At 36.4% G+C, this 21,806-nt stretch overlaps 1 protein-coding gene across 7 annotated transcripts in view; it reads left to right on the forward strand.

The window, feature by feature from the left end:
- EMSY (EMSY transcriptional repressor, BRCA2 interacting) overlaps window positions 1-21,806 on the forward strand; it is a 103,700-nt gene that overhangs the window by 39,095 nt on the left and 42,799 nt on the right. For all 7 annotated transcript variants that reach the window (XM_004381982.3, XM_023736576.1, XM_023736577.1 and 4 more), the window contains one exon: window positions 10,195-10,471. In XM_004381982.3, coding sequence (XP_004382039.1) covers window positions 10,195-10,471 — 277 coding nt within the window. The remainder of the gene's footprint in view (window positions 1-10,194; window positions 10,472-21,806) is intronic.

Consider the following 21,806-nt stretch of genomic DNA (forward strand, 5'->3'; position numbering starts at 1 on the left):
ACTCCGTTTGGTGTTTGGCTGATTTCTTTATCTCTTCATTTGATGTTCTAGGGTTTCAGGATTGTTGATTCTCTGTTTGGCTTAGTTTTTCGGATCTTTGCTGTGGAGGGACAGCGTGGTGCTTCTGCCTCGAGCGCCATCTTGCCGGACTCCCCCTATATCATACTTTAAATTTTTAGTAACTTTTTAAAAATTTTATTGTGTTTTAGGTGAAAGTTTACAGAGCAAATTAGTTTCTCATTCAAAAATTTATACACAAATTGTTTCATGACATTGGTTACAGTCCCTGCAACCTGTCAGCACTCTCCTCCTTTTCACCCTGGATTCCGCTTTTCTGTTCATTTTCTTGTCCCTTCCTGCCTTCTCGTCTGCTTTTGGGCCAGTGTTGCCCGTTTGGTCTCATATACTTGATTGATCTAAGAAGCACATTCTTCATGAGTGTTACTATTTGTTTTATAGGTATGTCTAATCTTTGACTGAAAGGTGAACTTCGAGAGTGGCTTCAGTTCTGAATTAGCAGGGTGTCCAGGGGCCATAGTCTCAGGGGTTCCTCCAGTCTCTGTCAGACCAGTAAGTTTGGTCTATTTTGTGAATTTGAATTTTGTTCTACATTTTTCTCCTGCTCTGTCTGGGTCCCTCTATCGTGATCTCTGTCAGAGCTGTCGGTGGCGATAGCCAGGCACCATCTAGTTCTTCTGGGCTCAGGCTAGTGTAGGCTGTGGTTCATGTGGTCCATTAGTCCATTGAACTAGTATTTTCCTTGTATCTTTGGTTTTCTTCACTCTCCTTTGCTCCAGATGTAATGGGACCAATAGATGTATCTTAGATAGCTGCTTGCAAGCTTTTAAGACCCCAGGTGCTACTAACCAAAGTAGGATATAGAACATTTTCTTTATGAACTATGTTATACCAATTGACCTGGTTGTCCGCCAAGACCACGTACCCAGCCCTCAGCCCCAGTAACTTGGGCCCTCAAGATGTTTGGATGTATCTATGAAGCTTCTATGACTGCCCCATTTGTGCTCTATTATATATATGAATATACGTGCTGTACATAGAGATATATATGTAAAAATATCCACAACCTAACCTACATATGTACATGGGTATACTCCTCTATGCCATCCTACCCCTATTTAGCATACGTATTTAACTGTGTATCTGCTTGTAAGTTATTGTTTGTTTTTACTGTTGTTGTAGGGTTGTATATGCTATAGTATTGACTGTGGTTGCTTCTTTTTTTTATCCCCCCCCCTTGTGTTTCTCTAAGTGTCGTCCTTTGCCTCGGTCAAGTTGTGCTGACTTCCCCTATATTGTGTATTGCCTTTCCCTTCACCAAACTTCACACTTGTTTACTATCTAGTTAGTGATTTCCCCTCCCCACCCCCCCTTGCTCGTAACCATCAAAGGTTGTTTCTTTCTGTGTGTATACTTTTTTGTTAACCAAATTTGCTCTTTATATTGCATCAAAGCTTGTTAATACGTAGTCAATATTAACTGTACAGTCATTTGATCTCAACATTTTTTTCTTTCATTTTGAGAAATAATTCCATGTCTTTAACATCATCATTTGAAATGAGAGTATTTCCTGAATTGCTTTCCTTTGTTACACTTTCAGTATTGCTCTGGAGTGAAAAAAATAACGGTTTTCTGTTTTGGTTCAAGTTCAGAAAAACACTTTTTTTAGGTTCAAGTTTCAGTTTCACTCTGGTGGAAATTTCAAGTTTTTTGTTTTTAAGTTCCGTTCTGGTTCAAAGCCCTGCTGCTGTTTCATAGAATTACTATGTTATATTCTATTGTCTCTGATGATATTCATGGTGATCTTTTTTGATGTTTTCTTCTTCCATGTTCTCTATTTTACCCGTAAGTTCCTTTTGTCTATTTGTTTTGATCCCTATCTTTTATTTTAGAGTTTCCTTAAATGTCTGTTGGCTTATATGTAAGAGTGGACACTAAAAAGTGAATAGAAAACTATGTGCATGGGTAGCACATTTGACTTGTGAATTTCATTTTAGCAATATTGATCTAGCTTTGCCATTTTGCCGGGAACACCCACTGCCACTTTGCTGCCCCCCCGCCCCCCCGCCGCCAGTTGTCAGTGTCTTTGAGGGCATTTTCTTTGGCTAGTCAAATATCTCCTCAGAGTCCTGCAAGCCTAGCTGCCAGTGTTTTAGGAGTAAATGGAGGAAGCGGGCTGGATGATCTCACCATTCAGTATTGGGCTTTACTTAACCTCTCTGTTTTCAATATAGAACCTGTCCTTCTGCCTCTTAGCTGTGCCTGATGTTATCAGATTCCCTTGGATTCAGTCTTTCACTCAGGAGAGTAAATTCCTAGTTTTCCTTTAAGGTGGAGGAGAACTGGGTATCTAAATGCTTCTTAAGCATATTTGCAACTAATTTTCCCATCAGAATCAACTGTATGGCACACAACAACAACAACAGCCCCACTTTTAACCCCGTCTGTGGAGTATTTGGTGCCCTCAAATTTTGAGTCTTTTTCTGCTTCTCTGATGCAGGTTGTCTTATTTATTTGTTCTTCCATTTACTGCCTTAGGTTTCTACTTTCTTGGGTATGCTAGATCAGTTACTACTTGTCTGTTTTCCATCTACCAAAACTTTATAGCTGTTATCTCCTTTCTGTTTTGACCTTACAGGTGTTTGTGCCTTTCTCCCCTTTAAAAATGCCCTTCATACTGTATTAGAGGGATTTTAAGGAAGGAATGGAGGTAGATTCTTCTGTTTAGTGCATGGTCTTTCCCACCTTTGAGTCTTCAGTCTCACCATAACTTTCACTTAAAAGAACTTCCTTTAGTTTCCTGGAAAGATACCACTACACTATATAAAAAAGATTATCATTATTTTTTTTAATAACTAGAAATAATAATGAGGTGCTTTGTGGAATGTAATTTTGAGTCTTAGGATGAGGCAATATGATAAAGTGTTAAAATCAAGTAAGAATTTTCATAGTCAAAGAGGTGTGGATTTGGACTCTGCCTCTTCCAGTATGACCTGAGGTAAATTACTCTTTCTAAATCTGTTTACTCATCTGTGAGATGTGAATAATGGCAATCTTATAAAGTTATTGTAAGGATTAAATGAGGTTGGGCATTTAAAATGCAGCAAAAAATGTTAGCTCCCTTTCGTCGCAGGTATTTTATGAAAAGCAGTATTTTATTAATGTATGTTGTTGAGAATGAGCTGTTCCAATTAAGTGAGTATATCAGTTAATTGAAGCTTACCCCTTAATATATAGAAATTAACTTTTTTGATGACTTCTTAGATGAACATAATTTTTATAATTTTACTTGATAACTCTAAGGCAATCTCTGAATATCATTTTTTGTATAATAATATAGTTACTGCTTTCTGGGCCAGCCACATATCAGATGGCATTAGCCTGATATACACTGTGAATTTTTATGTCCGCTTATAATTTTTTTACTGCCTTCCTTGCCGGATTTTATTAGCAATTTTTCTGTCCCCCCACCCTCCTCACCTACTCTTTTAATTTGGTATTTGAGAAATAGTGTAGCAAACTATAGCTAAAAGAGCTCACATCTCCCATGCATTCCTGTTTCTATTCCCTTACTCTTTTATTTTTATTCATTATAACTAATTGGCATTATATTACATATTTGTTTGTTTTCTATTTCTTCCATATTTCTGTTCCTGTTTCCATAAGCTGCTGAGGGTAGGGACTTTGTCTTATTCATTGCTGTGTTCCTTATTGTTTAGAATAGTGCCTGGCATATAGTAGGTGCTGATAAATATTTGTTGACTGAATGAATAAATAGATCTGGTTCCAGTCCTGACTCTGCTACCTCTCTTGAGCCTCGGTTTTCCTATAATACAGAGATAAATAACAGTACTTACTTCCTAGAGTTATTGGGAGAATTAAATGAGATGATTCATGGAAAATACTTAATACGTATAATGAATGCTCAGTAAATGTCATACAACGTAGTTAACTTTCCGATCTTCTTTGGGAGACTTTTATTTAAAAAAACTTGTAATAGATTGGGGGGTTCACCTGTTAGTGAAATATGTGAACTTTCTTTTTTTGACTCACTGACTTTATCATATCTTTATTTTTTCTTCTGAATTCTCAATTGAGAGTGGATATATAGTTTAGATTGTCAGAGTTGTGATGCTTATAAGAGGGCATATTTATCTCCAAAGTCATGTGTGAAGCTTACTGTGAGATTTCAGGCTCAGAACCTTAGATTTGTCCTACTGTGTTTAAAAAAATAAACATTTGAAACAAATTAAAAATAGGACTCATTCATTGCACAAATATTTATTGAGCATCTACTATGTTCCAAATGCAAAAATCTACTCTTTCACTCTATATGTACCCAGTGCCATCAGTTTTGTTATTACGTGGATAAGCTGAGTGTGAGTAGGACTAATAAATATTCTTTGGTTTTTGTTCTTTTGCTGGGTAATTGGATTTTTTGAAATCTCCCCAAGGCTGTTGCCATTACTTCATTCACCTTGTATTTCTCACAAATCCCATGTAAGTCAACTTAGGAATTATTTTAGATAAAGTGACTTTTACATTAAGTATAATTATTTATGAATTTGTGGACCTTATTCACATTCAGGTAGGTCATATATTTTCAGTGTAGACAAATTTCCACCTATGTTAATGTGGTACCTTAATTTTAAATATTACATTGGTACAGCACTTATATAAATTTTTTTCTGTAGCAGAGCAACAGACTATAGCTTTATGCTTTCATATGCTTGATTGATATTTTTTATTTTGTCCTTAGGGTGCAAGTCTCAGCACTCTTAAGGAGTTTTTGTGAGTGCTAGAAGGTCAGTAATTTGAATTATGGCCTCAATAAACACTGTTTGGTTCACTTGGTTTCAAAATCCCTTTATTTTCCCTGTTGTAATAAGTAACTTTGAAGTGCAAGTAGGTTTTTTCCAAGGTGAATCTCTAATTTTGGACAATCCCTTTTCAGATCAAAAATCATGTTGCAGACTAAAATCTCAAATCATGTTTTATCATTTGTATCTGTAACCTAAAACCTGTTCTTAAGAGGACTCTAGATTTATTTTGCTGAAAGTTTGTTGTCTTAATGCCAAAAGACTACATGCATGTTCTAGTTCTGAAATTCCAAATATTTGATGCATTGTGAACACTTCCTGTTCTCTTGCTCATGACAGTCATTATTAATTAACTATGGCATACATTCCTGCCAAGCCTAGGTAAATCCCTATGTATGCTGTAGATTCCTTATAAACACTATGCTCCAGGAAGCTACTACTGTTAGTTCAGAATTGGCAAAAAGAAAACCTAATTGCCATTACTATTCTAATTGTTTTGGCTATGGTAGTAGCTATGTGTTCTTTGGATTCCCACGGGTATCAGAATTTGGAAAAAAAGATATATAAAATGTTTTTAATGAAACAAAAATAGAGGACATTGAAATTCATTTCCAGATTTTGTCTATAACCCCTTTATCCATGTCTCTTTAACATTTATTAAGTAATAATAAGCTACTAATAGTACCATTTGTCGACTGTAAGTATTGACCACCTGCTATGTGCCTAGCACTATGTTAGATGCTTGATGTCATTATTCTCATTTAATCCTTGCAATGACTTTGCAAGGTAGGACTTATTATCCCCATTTTATAAATGAAAATGGAAGTCTAGAGATTTTAATGTGTCCAGGGGCTGCCATTTTAAGTGGCAGAGGCAGGATCTAAGCTCAGATTCATTTGACTCTTAAGCCTGTGGTCTTTTTATCCTATTGGTTTTCCTCTTCTCAGTTTTTATGATGATTGGTTGTTGTTTTTCTAATAATTCTATTAGATGTTTGCTGATCAAGTCTTTATAGAAGTATATTGGTCATCTGTATATAGGTGTTTGTTGGTGAAGCCTTAGTATCTTTCTTGACTCCCCAGTTAACAAATTCCTTAAAGTAATGGACATGTACTTATATCTTGTAATTCCCTGTAATACTGAAAATATATAATAACAATGATATAGTCAAAGCTTCTGTGAGATGTAGGCACTGAATACAGACATAGTCAGTAAATGTTGACTGATTTAATTTCAGGCCTTTTTTAGTACTGATACAAAAATAAAAAATAATTTCTCTCTTAAATTCTTCTGATTTCTCAAAACAATTTTTCTGTCCTAGGTAAGTACAAAAAAACAGACACTGTTCTCTGTTTTGGGTATCACTACACCACCATTATAGAGTCACTACGAGTCGATATCAACTCGATGGCACATACCACCACCACCATGACCACCATTTTGCTCACCCCAAAATAAAACTCTGAGGCTACAGGTTTATAAATGATTTTTGTGTTCTCAGCTGTAAAACGGGGATGATAATAGTATCTGCATCAGGAAATTTTTGGGAGATTTAAATAAGCTAATGCATTTTAGTTCTAGGAGCTATTCTTGATTCTGTTCTTTTCCTTAACCCTGCCATTTCCATCCATCAACAAGTTTACCTCTCAGAATAATCTGAAACATTACTTGTCTTTATTTCTACAACTAACACACCAGTCCCAACAGCCTCTATCATTTTTTGCCTGCTCCACTGTGATAGCTTCTTAACTGGTCTCACTACTTCTACTGTCACCACATTGCAGCTAGAGTGATCTTTTAAAATATAAATCAAAATTTGTTGTTTCCCTCCTTAAAATCCTTCCATGGCTTCCCATTACACTTAGTATAAAATCAAAATTCTTTACCCTGGCTTACAGATTTGATCTGTCTCTTGCCTGCTTTTTCTTGCCCTACATGCTTCTGCCACACTGACTTTCTGTTTTTCAAAACATCAGGCTATGACAACCCTAGGTCCTTTGCTCTGTGCTCTTCCCTCTGTCTAGAATGTTCTTGTCTAAATCATATACAGGTAGTTACTGACTTAGGACGTATTCAAGTTACGACAGACCGCACTTAAAACACCGTCAGTGTGTCTGGAACATTGCATCTTCCTGGGAGGGAGGTACAGGAAAACGTATGCTGGGGATATGAAAAAATTGCTGAGTTATGTGAACCCTCTCTAAGCATTTGATCAGGTGAATATGATGGAAGACATCAGTGGAAAAAACATCCATATGGCAAGAATACTGAATTTAGAACTTGATATTGCCAATGTGGAACAGCTCTTAGGTCATGAAGAAGGAGAATTGACAGATCAGGACTTACTGGATTTTGAAGAGGAAAAAATGCTAAAGAAGAAAGAAATAATGAGAAAGAGGAAGGAGAGAAGTTGTCAACAAATCTTACAGTGAAAGGATTAGCTGGAGTTTTTCTAAACTACACCAGGGGATTCAGTTGCTTGAAAACATGGACCCAAACGCTGATTGCTTTGTTAAAGTCAATAGGTAGATACGGGCAGCATAGAGATATTACTGCGAAATGTGTGAAGAAAAAAAGAAAAGGACCATACAGACAACTCTTACTAGTTTTCTGACTAGAAACGCCATCCCCATTCCCAGAGATGATCCAGAACCTTCCACAAGTGGAGTTATTACAGCAGCTGACAAAATGCCAACATCATCCAACTCTCCTTCATCGTTGGAATAAATTTTTATGATTTGTATATTTTTATGTATGTATATATTAAAATATATCTGTAAGTTTATGTGTAATGTTTCCAATTCCCAAAGACAAATAAAGATGAGACTTATAAAGATACTAAGAATAAAAGGCAATAATAATGAAAACTAAAAAAAAATGAGTTATTCGACTTACATCAGAGCCGACTTATGATAGAGTCGTTGGGGTGGAACCCCATCATAAGTTGGGGACTACCTGTAATTTTCTAACCTTACTGGCTAAATCTTGAAGTTGCTTTTCTGCCTACCTTTTTGCTGTTGTCCGTATCAACCTATGAGTAAATCTTGTTGGTTTTACCTTTAAAATATATTCAGAATCTGTTCGCTTTTCACTACTTCCACCTCAAATACTTTGTCACTGTCATCTCTGCCTGATTTATCACAGAAGCCTCCTAATTCATCTTCCTGTTTCTTCCTTTACTGCCCTACTCTACTTTTACCTAGTGTTTTTACAAAAGTAGACTTTATGTTTTAGAATAATTTTAGATTTACAGAAAAATTGAGAAGATAGTACAGAGAGATCCCATATATCCCATACCCAGTTTCCCTTATTCTTAACATCGTTCATTCGTTTGGTACATTTGTTACAATTAATGAATCAATATAGACACATTATTATTAACTAAAGTCCATAGTTTATTTGGATTTCCTAGTTTTTGCCTGTTGTCTTTTTCTGTTCCAGGATCCCATCTGGGATACCGCATTACATTTACTTGTCATATCTCCTCAGGCTCCTCTTGGCTGTGAAAGTTTTTTAGACTTTCCTTGCTTTTGATGATCTTGACAGTTTTGAGGAGCACTGGTCAAGTATTTTGTAGGATTCCCCTCTATTGGAATTTGTCTGATTTTTTTGTCATGATTAGACTGGGATTATAGATTTGGGGGAGGAAGACCACAGAGAAAAAGTACTATTTTCATCACATTGTATCAAGGATATTGTCTTAGTTATCTAGTGCTGCTATAACAGAAATACCACAAGTGAGTGGCTTTAACAGAAATTTCTCACAGTTTAGGAGGCTAGAAGTCCAAATTCAGGGTGCTGGCTCTAGGGGGAAGGTTTTCTCTCCGTTGGCTCTGTGGAGAGATCCTTGTCTCTTCAACTTGTTTCTTGGTTCCTTGGAGATCTCCTTGTGGTTTGGCATCAATCTTCCCCCATCTCTCCTCGCCTAATCTGCTCCTTTTATCTCTTGTAAGAGATTAACTCAAGACACTTCCTACACTAATCCTGCCTCATCGACATAACAGAAGACTCATTCCCAAATGAGATTATAACCACAGGCATAGAGATTAAGATTTAAGACACATACTTTTGGGGGACACAGTTCAATCCATAATAGGTATATACTAGCAACATGATCTTACATGATTTAGTCCTCCGTTACTTCTCTGAATTTGTCTCCTACTACCCTCTACTTGGAAACCCTGGTGGCATAGTGGTTAAGAGCTATGGCTGCTAACCAAAAGGTTGGCAGTTCGAATCCACCAGGCGCTCCTCGGAAACCCTGTGGGGCAGTTTTACCCTGTCCTATAGGGTCGCTATGAGTCGGAATCGACTCCACGGCAGCAGGTTTGATTTTTGGTTTGGTACTTTTCACCCTGGAGCCCTGGTGGCACAGTGGTTAAGAGCTTGGTTGCTAACCAAAAGGTCAGCAGTTGGAATCCACCAGCTGCTCCTTGGAAACCCTATGGGAGCAGTTCTCCTCTGTTCTGTAGGGTCACTATGAGTCAGAATCGGCTTGACAGCAGTGGGTTTGGTTTTGGTTTGTGCCTTAGGTAAGAGGCCCTGGTGCGCAGTTGCTCAGCTGCTAACTGAAAGGTCAGTGGTTTGAACCTACCAGCCGTTCAATGGGAGAAAGATGTGGCACTCTGCTTCTGTAAAGATTTACAGTCTTTGAAACCCTATGGGGCAGCTTTACTCTGTCCTCTTGGGTTGCTATGAGTTGGAATCAGTTTGACAGCAGTGAGTTTTGGTTTTGGTGCCTTAGATACTCTTCCCCTAGGTAGCAACATGGTTCGCACCCCAACTTTTGGTCTCTGTTCAGATGTCACCTTATCAGAGAGGTCTTCCTCAAATACTCTATAAAAATTGTACACCACTTCCACCATCCTCTATTCTGTTACTCTGCTTTATTTTCTCTTTCATTTATCATTACATGACATATATGTACTTTGTTTATTGACCCCTCCCCCCCCCATGTAAACTCCTTGAAAGTATGAGCTTTGTCTGTTTTGTTCATTGCTCTATTCCCAGCAACTAGAACCATGCCTGGCACATAGTAGATGCTCAATAGATGCTTTCTAGAAAGATTGTGTGAATTTATAACTCCCTAAACGGTATATTGAATTGCTTACTTAGCTGTATCTTGCACAGCATTGAATGTTATCTTTTAAGATAAATCTGATAGGTAAAAATTGTTAGTTTTAAATACATTTTGATGATTACTACTAAAGGAAAACTCATGTATTTTTAGTTGTATATTCCTCTCTGTTGAATTGTTTCTTCATGTTGCATAAGCTTTTTGTGAATTTACTGTGAGTCTATAGATATACTGCTTGTATAGTAGGTACATGAAAATAACTTATTTTTCTTCCCTTAGGTTATTATAGTGACGACATCACCAAGTTCAACCTTCGTGCCCAACATTCTCTCCAAATCCCATAACTATGCAGCAGTCACTAAGCTTGTACCAACGTCAGTCATTGCTTCCACAACCCAGAAGCCACCAGTGGTTATAACTGCTTCACAGTCTTCTCTGGTCAGTAGTAGCAGCAGTGGGAGCAGCAGTTCTACACCATCACCTATTCCTAACACAGTTGCGGTAACAGCTGTAGTATCTTCCACACCATCCGTGGTCATGTCAACGGTAGCACAAGGTGAGTGGTGATTTATCATTTAATTCTGTCTCTGTTGGTTTATGGGAATTTTGAAGAAAACTCTGTGGGTGTGTTTTTTGTACTTTGGGTGTAAAGGTCCCTATTGTTATATCAGGGATTACCAGCCCCACTCCCCCTATTTGAGAATGTCAGGATAGTGGGTTGCTCAGTTTTCTTACATTAATATGCTTACCCCAAGATTTTTTTTAAATGCATACTACATGATCACCTAGGAAATTAACATTCACAAAATGTAGCTTATATCCTGTCACAACAAATTTGAAATGAGACTAATATACTGAAAATTTTTTTATGAGGAACTTGAATTACGTTGCTATGGTTTCTTCAGAAGAAGCAGAAAGTATGCAACCTCTACAAAGTAAGTTACCCAATGGTAAGAAATTGAGGAAAGAGGATAGTTTCAAGGACATGCCATTCGCTGCTTCTTCAGACTCCTGAATTAGAATTCTGTATGAGTGGGTGATGGAGTTGTTAACTGAGACAGGAACTGAATGCTGAGCTGGAGGACAATTGCTGCTTAATATCAGAGAAGGGAAATGTGGAAACCTAAGTTTCATCTTAAATCAGTTTAGCTCTCCTCCATATCTTTGTGTTCCTCCCGTATGAAAGGCAAGTAAGATACTGTCAGAAATTTTCTTTGTAGAGTGTTGATAAGTCTTAAGACAGGGATCAGAGGAAAGCATTTATTAACAGAATTCATAGCCATATTTGTAGTCTATCAAAGAGAGCATAGAAGCAATATAGTACAGTATTGGTATTAGTTTTCACTGTGTTTTACTTGAATAAAGTATAGCTTAGACTAGGACTATATCATAGACTGGGACTTCAAAATATTGTAGTTTATGAATTAGTAGTGAAAGCAAGCACTTGTACAAAAACACAGTGTTTTTCTGAATGTAGATACTAGAAGAAACTATATGATAATTATTTTGAGTTTCTGTTCTAGAGATATTTAATTTAGATCTTATGAATTCTAAGAAATTGAGGCATTTAAAAAAAAAGGTACATGTTGTTGGAGGTGACAATATACAGACTGCAGTTGTAATTCTGACTTCAGAGCTTATGTAGCAGCTTTTATGTACCTTGAGGACAAGATGTGGTTCAGTGTCTTCTTTTAGAGACTAGGGACAGGCTGTTTTAAAGCTATCTATCTCTGGTTGTTCTTGTAGGAGTGACTAATGGTAGAGGAGGAAGGGTCTTAGTAGCAGTAACTTGTTGGGTGACTCCATGTTTGTAAGTGTCAAAGTGGTTCCAAAGGTAGAAAGTAGAGGGATTGTGGATGAATGGCTCATGCTATAGGAAGGGAAAGAAACTCCTTAATATTTGGAATATGGGAATTCTTATAATTGTACCAATTAAAATGGCTGTCCTGACTCAGCTGGTCATCTAGACGAAAGGATAATTAAAAATCTTTTTTTCTTACGGAAAATTTCAAACATACAAAAGTAGAGAAGGTAGTAAAATGAACTGCATGTGCCCGTTACCCAGCTTCACCAGTTATCAACACACAGCTAATCTTCTTTCATCTGTATGAGATTTCCCCACACACACTTCTGCTATTTTCCTGCACACACTCCTGCCCTGGACTGTTTTGAAGCAAATCCCAGTTATCATATAATTTCACCTATAATACTTAAGTATATATCTCTAAAAGAAAGATCATGACAATGCCATTATCACACCTAAGTTTTTAACAGTAATTTCTTGATATAATAAAATATCCAGTTAGTGTCCAAATTTCCTTAATTGTCTCATAATTTTTTTTTGCAATTAGATTTTTTGAATTAGGATCCAACATGGTCCACACATTGCAGTAACTAATATATGTATATCTCTTTTAACTCTTGCAATTTATTTGTTAAAGAAACCCCTCATTTTTCCTGAGAGTTTTCCACAGTCTGAGTTTTGCTGGTTTCATCTCTGTGGTGTTGTTTAACAAGTCTCCTGTTCCAAGTATTTTTATAAAACTGGTAGTTAAATCTAGAATCTTAATCAGATTCACATCTGATTATTTTTGGAGGTAGGGGGAATGAACATTTTATAAGGGGTATTGTGTATTTTCGGAGTCCCTGGGTGGTGCAAATGGTTAATACAGCTGCTAACCAAAAAGGTTGGAGGTTCAAGTCCATACAGAGGTGCCTTGGAGAAAGGCCTGGAGATCTACTTCCAAAAAATAAGCCGTTGAAAATCCCTATGGAGCACAGTTCTACTCTGACACACATGGGGTCTCCATGAGTCGGAATCAACTGGTTTATTATGTATTTCCTGTTGCAGCATGTTAGGAAGCACATAATATCTGGTTGTCTCTTTTATGATATTAACATTGTTCAGGGGATACAAGTGTTGCCAGATGGTTTTAAAGTTATTGATATTCTTTCCCTAGATCCATTACTTTATTGGTAGTTGTAAAATGGATTTTTATTTTCTTCATTTATTAGCTGGAATTCTTGAAGAAGAACTTTCCCTTAATACCATCGGTTTCCCTGAGGTACAGTTCACATAGGAAAAGCAGGATATAAGTGCCCTATTATTGCCATGTTTCCAGATAATGTGTTGGTTCAGTGACCAATGAGATTTTTATTCTGTGTATCATTAAGATTTTTGATTTATATCAATGCATTGCAGATATTCTTTTTGCTGTTCAGATTGTTCCATCCTTTCCAGTGGGAGCCTCTTCAAGTTGGTTCCTAAATTCTTCTGACACAACCATGTTAGTCTTTAATAGTTTGTCATGACAACATGTTCTGTACTTATCTTGTATATTTTCTACTCCAGACTTGGCAATTAGACATTTCTTCAAGAAGCCTTAGTTTATTAGTTGGAAATGGTGTTTAGACATCATAGTCTGGGTCCTGTGGGAGTGGTCATTGCTACTGGATTGGTCATTGTTTCTAGATCTTTCCAGTGAACAGAATTAGAGTCTCTTACCTCCTTTTTAAAGAGAAAATATAATCTTAGTTTATAATGATATTGCCAATTCCAATTTAGAATTAAGGGTTTTACACCTTTAGCTTTCTATTTGTATCATTTCTCCCTCTTATACTAAAAATCCTGGTTCTTATGACTGATAAAATTATGTATTTGATCTCACCTGCAATATGTGATAGTTTCAGAATAACAAAACCAATGTGATGACTAACAATATGAGTACTGAACACAGTTAAAGATTTTATTGTGGTTCTTTTGGTTCTTAAAGTATTCTCACTAAGGACATATAGTCAAATTTAATAATTATTAAAGCAATTTAAAGTAATTATTTTCTCTGTGATCAAACACTAATTTGATATATAATTAGGTTAATTTGTTTCATCTTGTTTTATTTTTTAGAGCGTGCCATTTAAAATTTTTTACTTAATTTATAATTGTGTAAAGTATTTATATAGTTCCAACGTCAAATCTACAAAACAAGGTGTGTTCGGAGAAATCTACCTTTTATGCACAAATCCTTCACTGTGTTGTGCCCTTCTCTTATAAAAAAACCAAAACCAAACCCGTTGCCATTGAGTTGATTGCAACTCATAGCGACCCTGTAGGACAGAGAGTAAAACTGCCCCGTAGGGTTTCCAAGGAGCGGCTGGTAGATTTGAACTGTTGACGTTTTGGTTAGCAGCCTGAGCTCTTAACCGCTGTGCCACCAGGGCTACCCGCCCCCCACCTTTTTTTTCCTTTAGTAAGACTTTTATTTATTCTTACTTTTTTTTAACATGTAAGTAAATATGTCAATAGATTATATTTTTCCTCTTTCTTAGATAAAAGGTAGCATATTATGCACACTATTAATGTTTGGAAAAGATAATTTTTAACTGCGTGGTTTTAAGGTTGGTGCTGCTAATTCCAAAAAAGATGATTGTTAAAATATGATTTGTATATGTATAGAGGGAAACTGTTTATTTTAGATAACTACCTCTGCATATTTGATTTCTTCCCCCACCCATTTTTTCCTCCAGATTGCATACTTATCAACCTAGCTGTAAATGGCTTTTTTAAAAATTGTAGTAAAATACATATATAATAAAACATTTGCAAGTTTAACATTTTTTACACGTACAATTCAGTGACATTGATTATATTTGTGAGGTTGTACAACCATCACCACTGTCCTTTTCTAAATTATTCTACTACTATTAACAGAAACTCAGTGCCCCTAAACGATAAAAACACAGCTGCTGTTGAGTTGACTCCAACTCATGGCAACCCTATGTGCGTCAGGGTAGAACTGTGCTCCACAGGATTTTCAATGGCTGAGTTTTTGGAAGTAGATCACCAGGCCTTTCTTTTGAGGTGCCTCTGGGTAGACTCATACCACCAACCATTTGGTTAACAGCCAAGCACATTAACTGTTTATACCACCCAGGGCCTCCCCCATCTAAAGAATGACTTGCCCTTTTCCCTCCCTCCTACCCCTTGGTATTCCCTAATAAACTTTGGTCTCTGATTATTTGCCTATTTCATGTAAGTTGGATATATATTATTTGCCCTTTGTGACTGACTTATTTCACTCAGCATGTTTTCATGATTAATTCATGTTGTAGCATGTATCAGGACTTCATTTTTCTTTATGACTGAGTAAATATTCCTTTGAATATTATATGTGAATATATGAAGATGGCAGAGGACCAGGCAACATTTTGTTCTCTTATACATGAGTAGGAGCTGACGGAATGACAACTAACAGCAACAGTATTCCATTATATTATGTACCACATTTTGTTTATCAATTCATCTGTTTATGAACATTTAGGTTGTTTCCACCTTTTGGCTATTGTGAATAGTGCTGCAATGAACATTGGTGTACAAGTTTCTGTTTGTGTTCCTGCTTTCAGTTCTTTTGAATGTATACGTACGATTGAGATTGCTGGGTTATATAGTAGTTCTGTGTTTAACTTTTTGAGGAACCACCAAACTGTTTTCCACAGTGACTGCACCATTTTGCATTCCTACCAGAAATGAATGAGGGCTCCAATTTCTCCTCATCCTTGCCAACACCTGTTAGTTGATTTATTTATTCATTTTTGATCATAGCCATTCTAGTGGGAGTGAAGTGATATCTCATTGTGGTTTTGTAAGTGGCTTTTTTGTTATCTCTTAATCTGTTTCTTCTTCTCCGTTAACCAAACAGTGGGCTGTTATTTATTACTCAGTTTGATTAATCTTTCTGCTTTTTATTTTGCCTGTTTATTATAAATTCTGTTATCATTGTCTGTTCTCTCAATTTGTAGAGAGAAATTTTCTTTCATCTCATTCTTCTCCTCATATTCTTTTGTTGATTTCATGAGTTATTCACCCAATATGGTGGCAATCTTCTGCTGGCCCTTTACTTTCCCTCCTTGACTCCACTACACCCTAAATAACACATTGTTTCCAATTACATTTCCAATTACATTGTATCAACTAACGCTCCTGTTCTATCCACTTTATGTATTTTTTTTAGGCTGGCCCTGAATGCAGTTCTATTTTCCATTTCTTTTTCATGAAATCCTTTCCTTGAGAAATATCTTATCATTTCAAATGTGGTTCTTATTTAACATCCTTTTAAGTTTTTTAAAACCTGAAAGTGTTAGTGAATTAAACAATTTTAGAGAACAAAAGCCCACCACTAATCCCACCACTCTATCACAAAAGCACTTTCCATTTTTATATAATATTGCCTATTTATCCATGTGGGTAATATTTTTTACATATTCAGAATAAAAAAATCTGTGTTCATTGGATATCATGTTTTCTTCATATAACGTCATTAATATTCATCTATTTTTCTATAATTATCCTAATTATTTTTAGTACTGTTTGCTGTTTCTGTTGTTGTTCCGTAATTTATTAAGTTATTCCCTTATTGTTGGACATTCAGAGTATATCCAGTTTTGAATATTATAGATTTAACTATAGTGAGCATCTTTGTGAATTTAATTGACCCTTCTTTTTTCTTAGAACCAGCTCTCAGGAGCAGGATTACCAAATCACAGGGTTGAAATTTTTGGTGGAGTTTGCTAAATGCCATATTTCATCTCCCTAAGTATACCATCTCTGAGTATTTCACTAGTGTCTTGCCACTATAAAGGTTTTCTGTTTACCAAAAAAAAAAAAAAAGGTGCTAATTCCTAGGATTCAAAACAAAACCCAACTGAATGGCATACTGTTTAACCAATCAAGTGTTTTATACCGGATTTTTAAAATGCTTTAACCTCTGTGGGTATAAGACAAAACACAGTGTAATGTTATTGCATTTATGTATCTTTTTTTTCCCCTTCACTTAAACATGTGGCATTTTTTCTTTGTTTATCTGTATTGAGGAATAATTCACATAGAATACAATTTGCCAATTTTAAGTAGACATTATGATGATATTTTTTTGCCTCACCTACTGCTCCCCCCAACTCCGGGTAACCACCAGTCTTCTTTTGTCTTGATAGATTTACCTATTCCAGATATTTCCTATAAGTGAGATTATATAATATTTGTTCTTCTGTGTCTGTCTTATTACACTTAGCATAATGTTTCTCAAGGTTCATCCATACATGGTAGCATGTATCAGAACTTCATGTTTCTTTATAGCTGAATAATACTACATTGTGTGTATATATCACAATTTTTTAATAGACACTTGAGTTGTATTCCACATTTTAGCTATTGGGAAAAATGTTACAGTGTGCATTGATGTACATTTGTCTTTTTGAGTAGCTGCTTTGGATTCTTTTGGGTATATACCTAGGAATGGAATTTCTGGGTCATGTGGTATTTCTGTGTTTAACTTTTTTAGAAACCACGAAACTGTTTTCCACAGCAGCCATACCAGTTTACATTCCCACCAGCGATGTACGAGTGTTCTGATTTCTCCACAACTTCGCAAATACTTGTTTTTGATAATAAACATCCTAGTGGGTATGAAATGGTATCTCATTGTGGATTTGGTCTGCATTTTGCTAATGACTAATGATGTTGAGTATGCTTTCATGTACTTGTTAGCCATTTGTATATCTTCTTTGGAGAAATGTCTATTTATGTCTTTTGCCCATTTTTTAAATTGGGTTGTTAGTCTTTTTATTATGGGGTGCTGGTGGCACAGTGGTTAAGTGTTAGCAGTTTGAATCTACCAACTGCTCCTTGGAACCCCTATGGGGTGGTTCTACTCTGTCCTATAGGGTTGCTGTGAGTCGAAATCAACTTGATAGTAACAGGCTTTTTTGGTATATACATTTTGGATATTAAACCCTTATCTGATATATGGTTTCCAAATATTCTTTCCCATTCTGTAGATTGTCTCTTCACTTTCTTAATAATGTCCCTTGATGCAATTAAAAGTTTTTAATTTTGGTGAAGTCCAGTTCATCTGTTTTTTCTTTTGTTGTTTGTGCTTTTAGCGATTATCAAGATCCATTGCCTAAAGAAAGGTCTTCAGGCTTTACCCCTACGTTTTCTTCTAAGTCTTATCATTTTGGCTCTTATATTTAAGTCATTCGTTCATTCTGAGTTAATTTTTATATCTTGTGTGAGATATGGGCCTACCTTCATTCTTTTGCATATTGAAACCTAGTTGTCCCAGCACTATTTGTTGAAGAGACTATTCTTTCCCCGTTGAATATATCTAGTACCCTTAACAAAAGTCAGTTGACCATAGATATATGGGTTTATTTCTAGATTCTCAATTCTGTTCCATTGTTCTATATGTCTATCATTATACCAGTACTAAATTGTTTTAATTACTGTAGCTTTATAGTATGTTTTGGGTAGTGTGAGTCCTCTTTGTTCTTCTTTTTGAAGATTGCTTGGGGTATTTTCAGGCCCCTTGCAATTCCATATAAATTTGAGGATTGGCTTTTCCATTTCTGCAAAAAGCTGTTGGAATTTTGATAGGGATTGCATTGAATCGCTAGATTGCTTCAGTTGGTACTGACATCTTAACAATATTAAGTCTTTCAGTCCATGAACACGGAATGTCCTTCCATTTATTTAGATTGTCTTTAATTTCCTTCCAAAGTGTATTATGGTTTTCATTGTCCAAGTCTTTCACTTCCCTGGTTAAATTTATTCCTGGGTATTTTATTCTTTTAGATGCTATTGTAAAAGGAATGATTTTCTTAATTTCCTTATCAAATTGTTCATTGCTTGGGTATAAAAACACAACTCATTTTTGTGTGTTGATCTTGAACCCTGCAACTTTGCTGAATTAGTTTATTAGCTCCAGTAGCTTTCTTGTGGATTCTTGATGATTTTCTATATGTAGCATCATGTCATTTGGAAATAAAGATAGTTTCACTTCTTTTCTGGTTTAGATGGCTTTTATTTTTTTCTTTCCTAGTTGCTCTGGCTAGGATTTCCAGTGCAATGTTGAATAGCAATGGTGAAAGCAGCATCTTTGTCTTTTTCCTGATCTTAGGGGGAAAGCTTTCAGTCTTTTCACCATTGAGTATAATATTTGCTGTATTTTTTTCATAAATGCCGTTGATCATGGTGAGGAGTTTCCCTTCTCTTCCTAGTTTGCTGAGTTTTTAATCATGAAAAGGTGTTGAAATTTGTCAAATGTCTTTTTCTGCGTCAGTTGAAGTGATCATGTGTTTTTTTCCTCCTTCATTCTATTAATGTGGTATATTACGTTGATTGATTTTCTTGCATTGAACCAACCTTGCATTCCTGTGATACATTTCATTTGGTCGTTTTGTATAACCCTTTTAATATGTTGTTGGATTCAGTTTGCTGGAATTTTGTTGAGGATTTTTGCATCTATGTCATAAGGGTTATTGGTCTGTAGTTTTCTTATACTGTCTTTATCTGGCTTTAGCATCGGAGTAATGTAGGTCTCATAAAATGAGTTAGTCAGTTTTCCATCTTCCTCTATTTTCTGGGAAAAGTTTGAGAAGAATTGGTGCTAATTCTTTAAATGCTCAGTAGAATTCACTAGTGAAGCCATCTGGTCCTGACTTATCTTTGTTGGAAGGTTTTTTCTTAATTATTGTACTTCAAATGAAGGTTTACAAACAAACAAGCTTCTCATTAAACAGTTAGTACACATATTGTTTTGTGACATTGGTTACCAACTCCATGACATGTCAACCCTCTCCCTTCTCGACTTTGAGTTCCCTATTACCAGCTTTCTTGTCCCCTCCTGCCTTCTAGTCCTTGCCCCTGGGCTGGTGTGCCCATTTAGTCTTGTTTTGTTTTATGGGCCTGTCTAATCGTTGGCTGACGGGTGAACCTCAGGAGTGACTTTACTGAGCTAAAAGGGTGTCCAGGGGCCATACTCTTGACGTTTCTTCAGTCTCTGTCAGGCCAGTAAGTCTGGTCTTTTTTTGTGAGTTAGAATTTTGTTCTACATTTTTCTCCAGCTCTGTCTGGGACGCTATATTGTGATCCCTGTCAGAGCAGTCGATGGTGGTAGCTGGTCACCATCTAGTTGTACTGGACTCAGTCTGGTGGAGGCCGTGGTAGTTGTGGTCCATTAGTCCTTTGGACTAATCTTTCCCTTGTGTCTTTAGTTTTCTTCATTCTCCCTTGCTCCTGACGGGGTGAGACCAGTGAAGTATCTTAGATGGCCACTCACAAGCTTTTAAGACCCCAGATGCCACTCACCAAAGTAGAATGCAGAACATTTTCTTTATAAACTATATTATGCCAGTTGAGCTGGATGTTTCCCAAAACCATGGTACCCACAGCCCTCAGCCCAGTAATTCGGTCCCTCAGGGAGTTTGAATGTATCTATGGAGCTTACATGACTTTGGCTTGCACAAGTTGTGCTGGCTTCCCCAGTATTGTGTACTGTCTTACCCTTCACCAAAGTTACTGCTTATCTATTGCCTATTTAGTGTTTTTCCATCCCCACCCTTCCCCTCCCTCATAACCATCAAAGATTGTTTCTTTTTGTGTGTAAACCTTTTCATGAGTTTTTATAGTAGTGGTTTCATACAATATTTTACCTTTCGTGATTGACTTATTTCACTCAGCATAGTGCCCTCCAGATTCATCCATGTTGTGAGATGCTTCGCAGATTTGTCATTGTTCTTTATCGTTGCGTAGTACTCTGTTGTTTATATGTGCCATAGTTTGTTTTTCCATTCATCTGTTGATGAGCATCTAGGTTATTTCCATCTTTTTGCTATTCTGAACAATGCTGCAGTGAACATGGGTGTGCTTATGTCTACTCGTGTGGTGACTTTTATTTCTCTAGGATATATTCCTAGGAGTGGGATAGAAGATCCTGTGGTATTTCTATTTCTTGCTTTCTGAGGAAGCACCACATTGCTTTCCACAATGGTTGTATCATTTTGCATTCCCACCAGCAGTGCATAAGAGTTCCGATCTCCCCACAGCCTCTCCAGCATTTGTTATTTTCTGTTTTTTGATTCGTGCCAGTAATGCTGGGGTGAAATGGTATCTCATTGTGGTTTTGGTTTGCATTTGTCTAATAGCTAGTGATCGCAAACATTTCCTCATGTGTCTGTTAGCTTCTTGAATGTCTTCTTTGGAGAAGTGTCTGTTCATTTCCTTTCCCATTTTTTGATTGGATTATTTGTCTTTTTGTTGTAGAGGTGTTGGATTTTCCTGTAGATTTTAGAGATTAGACCTTTGTCTGATTTGTTGTAGCCAAAAATTTTTTCCCAGTCTGTAGGTTCTCTTTTTACTCTTTTGGTGAAGTCTTTTGATGAGCATAACTGTTTAATTTTTAGAAGATCACAGTTATCTAGCTTATCTTCTGGGGTTTGTGTGTTGTTAGTTATGATTTGTATCCTATTTATGCCGTGTATTAGGGCCTCTAGCGTCGATCCTATTTTTTCTTCTATGATCTTTATTGTTTTTGGTTTTATATTTAGGTCTTTGATCCATTTTGAATTAGTTTTTGTGTGTGGTGTGAGGTATGGGTCCTGTTTCATTTTTTGCAGATGGATCTCTAGTTTTGCCAGTACCATTTGTTAAAAAGACTGATTTTTCCCCATTTGATGTACTTTGGGCCCTTGTCGAAAATCAAGTGACTATAGGTGGATGGATTTACATTTGGGTTCTCAGTTCTGTTCCATTGGTCAATGTATCTGTCATTATATCAGTGCTAGGCTGTTTTGACTACCATAGCTGTATAGTAGATTCTGAGGTCAGGTAGTGCAAGTCTTCCTACTTTATTCTTCTTCTTCAGTGGTACTTCACTTATCCGGGGCCTCTTCCCTTTCCATATAAAGTTAATGATTAGTTTTTCCATCTCTTTGAAGAATGTTGTTGGTATTTGGATTGGAATTACATTGTATTTGTAGATTGCTTTGGGTAGAATTGTCATTTTCACAATGTTGAGTCTACCTATCCATGAGCATGGTATGTTTTTCCATTTATGTAG

The sequence above is a fragment of the Trichechus manatus genome, unplaced genomic scaffold, assembly GCF_000243295.1.
Source record: "Trichechus manatus latirostris isolate Lorelei unplaced genomic scaffold, TriManLat1.0 scaffold00088, whole genome shotgun sequence".
NCBI classification, from domain to species: Eukaryota; Metazoa; Chordata; class Mammalia; order Sirenia; family Trichechidae; genus Trichechus; species Trichechus manatus.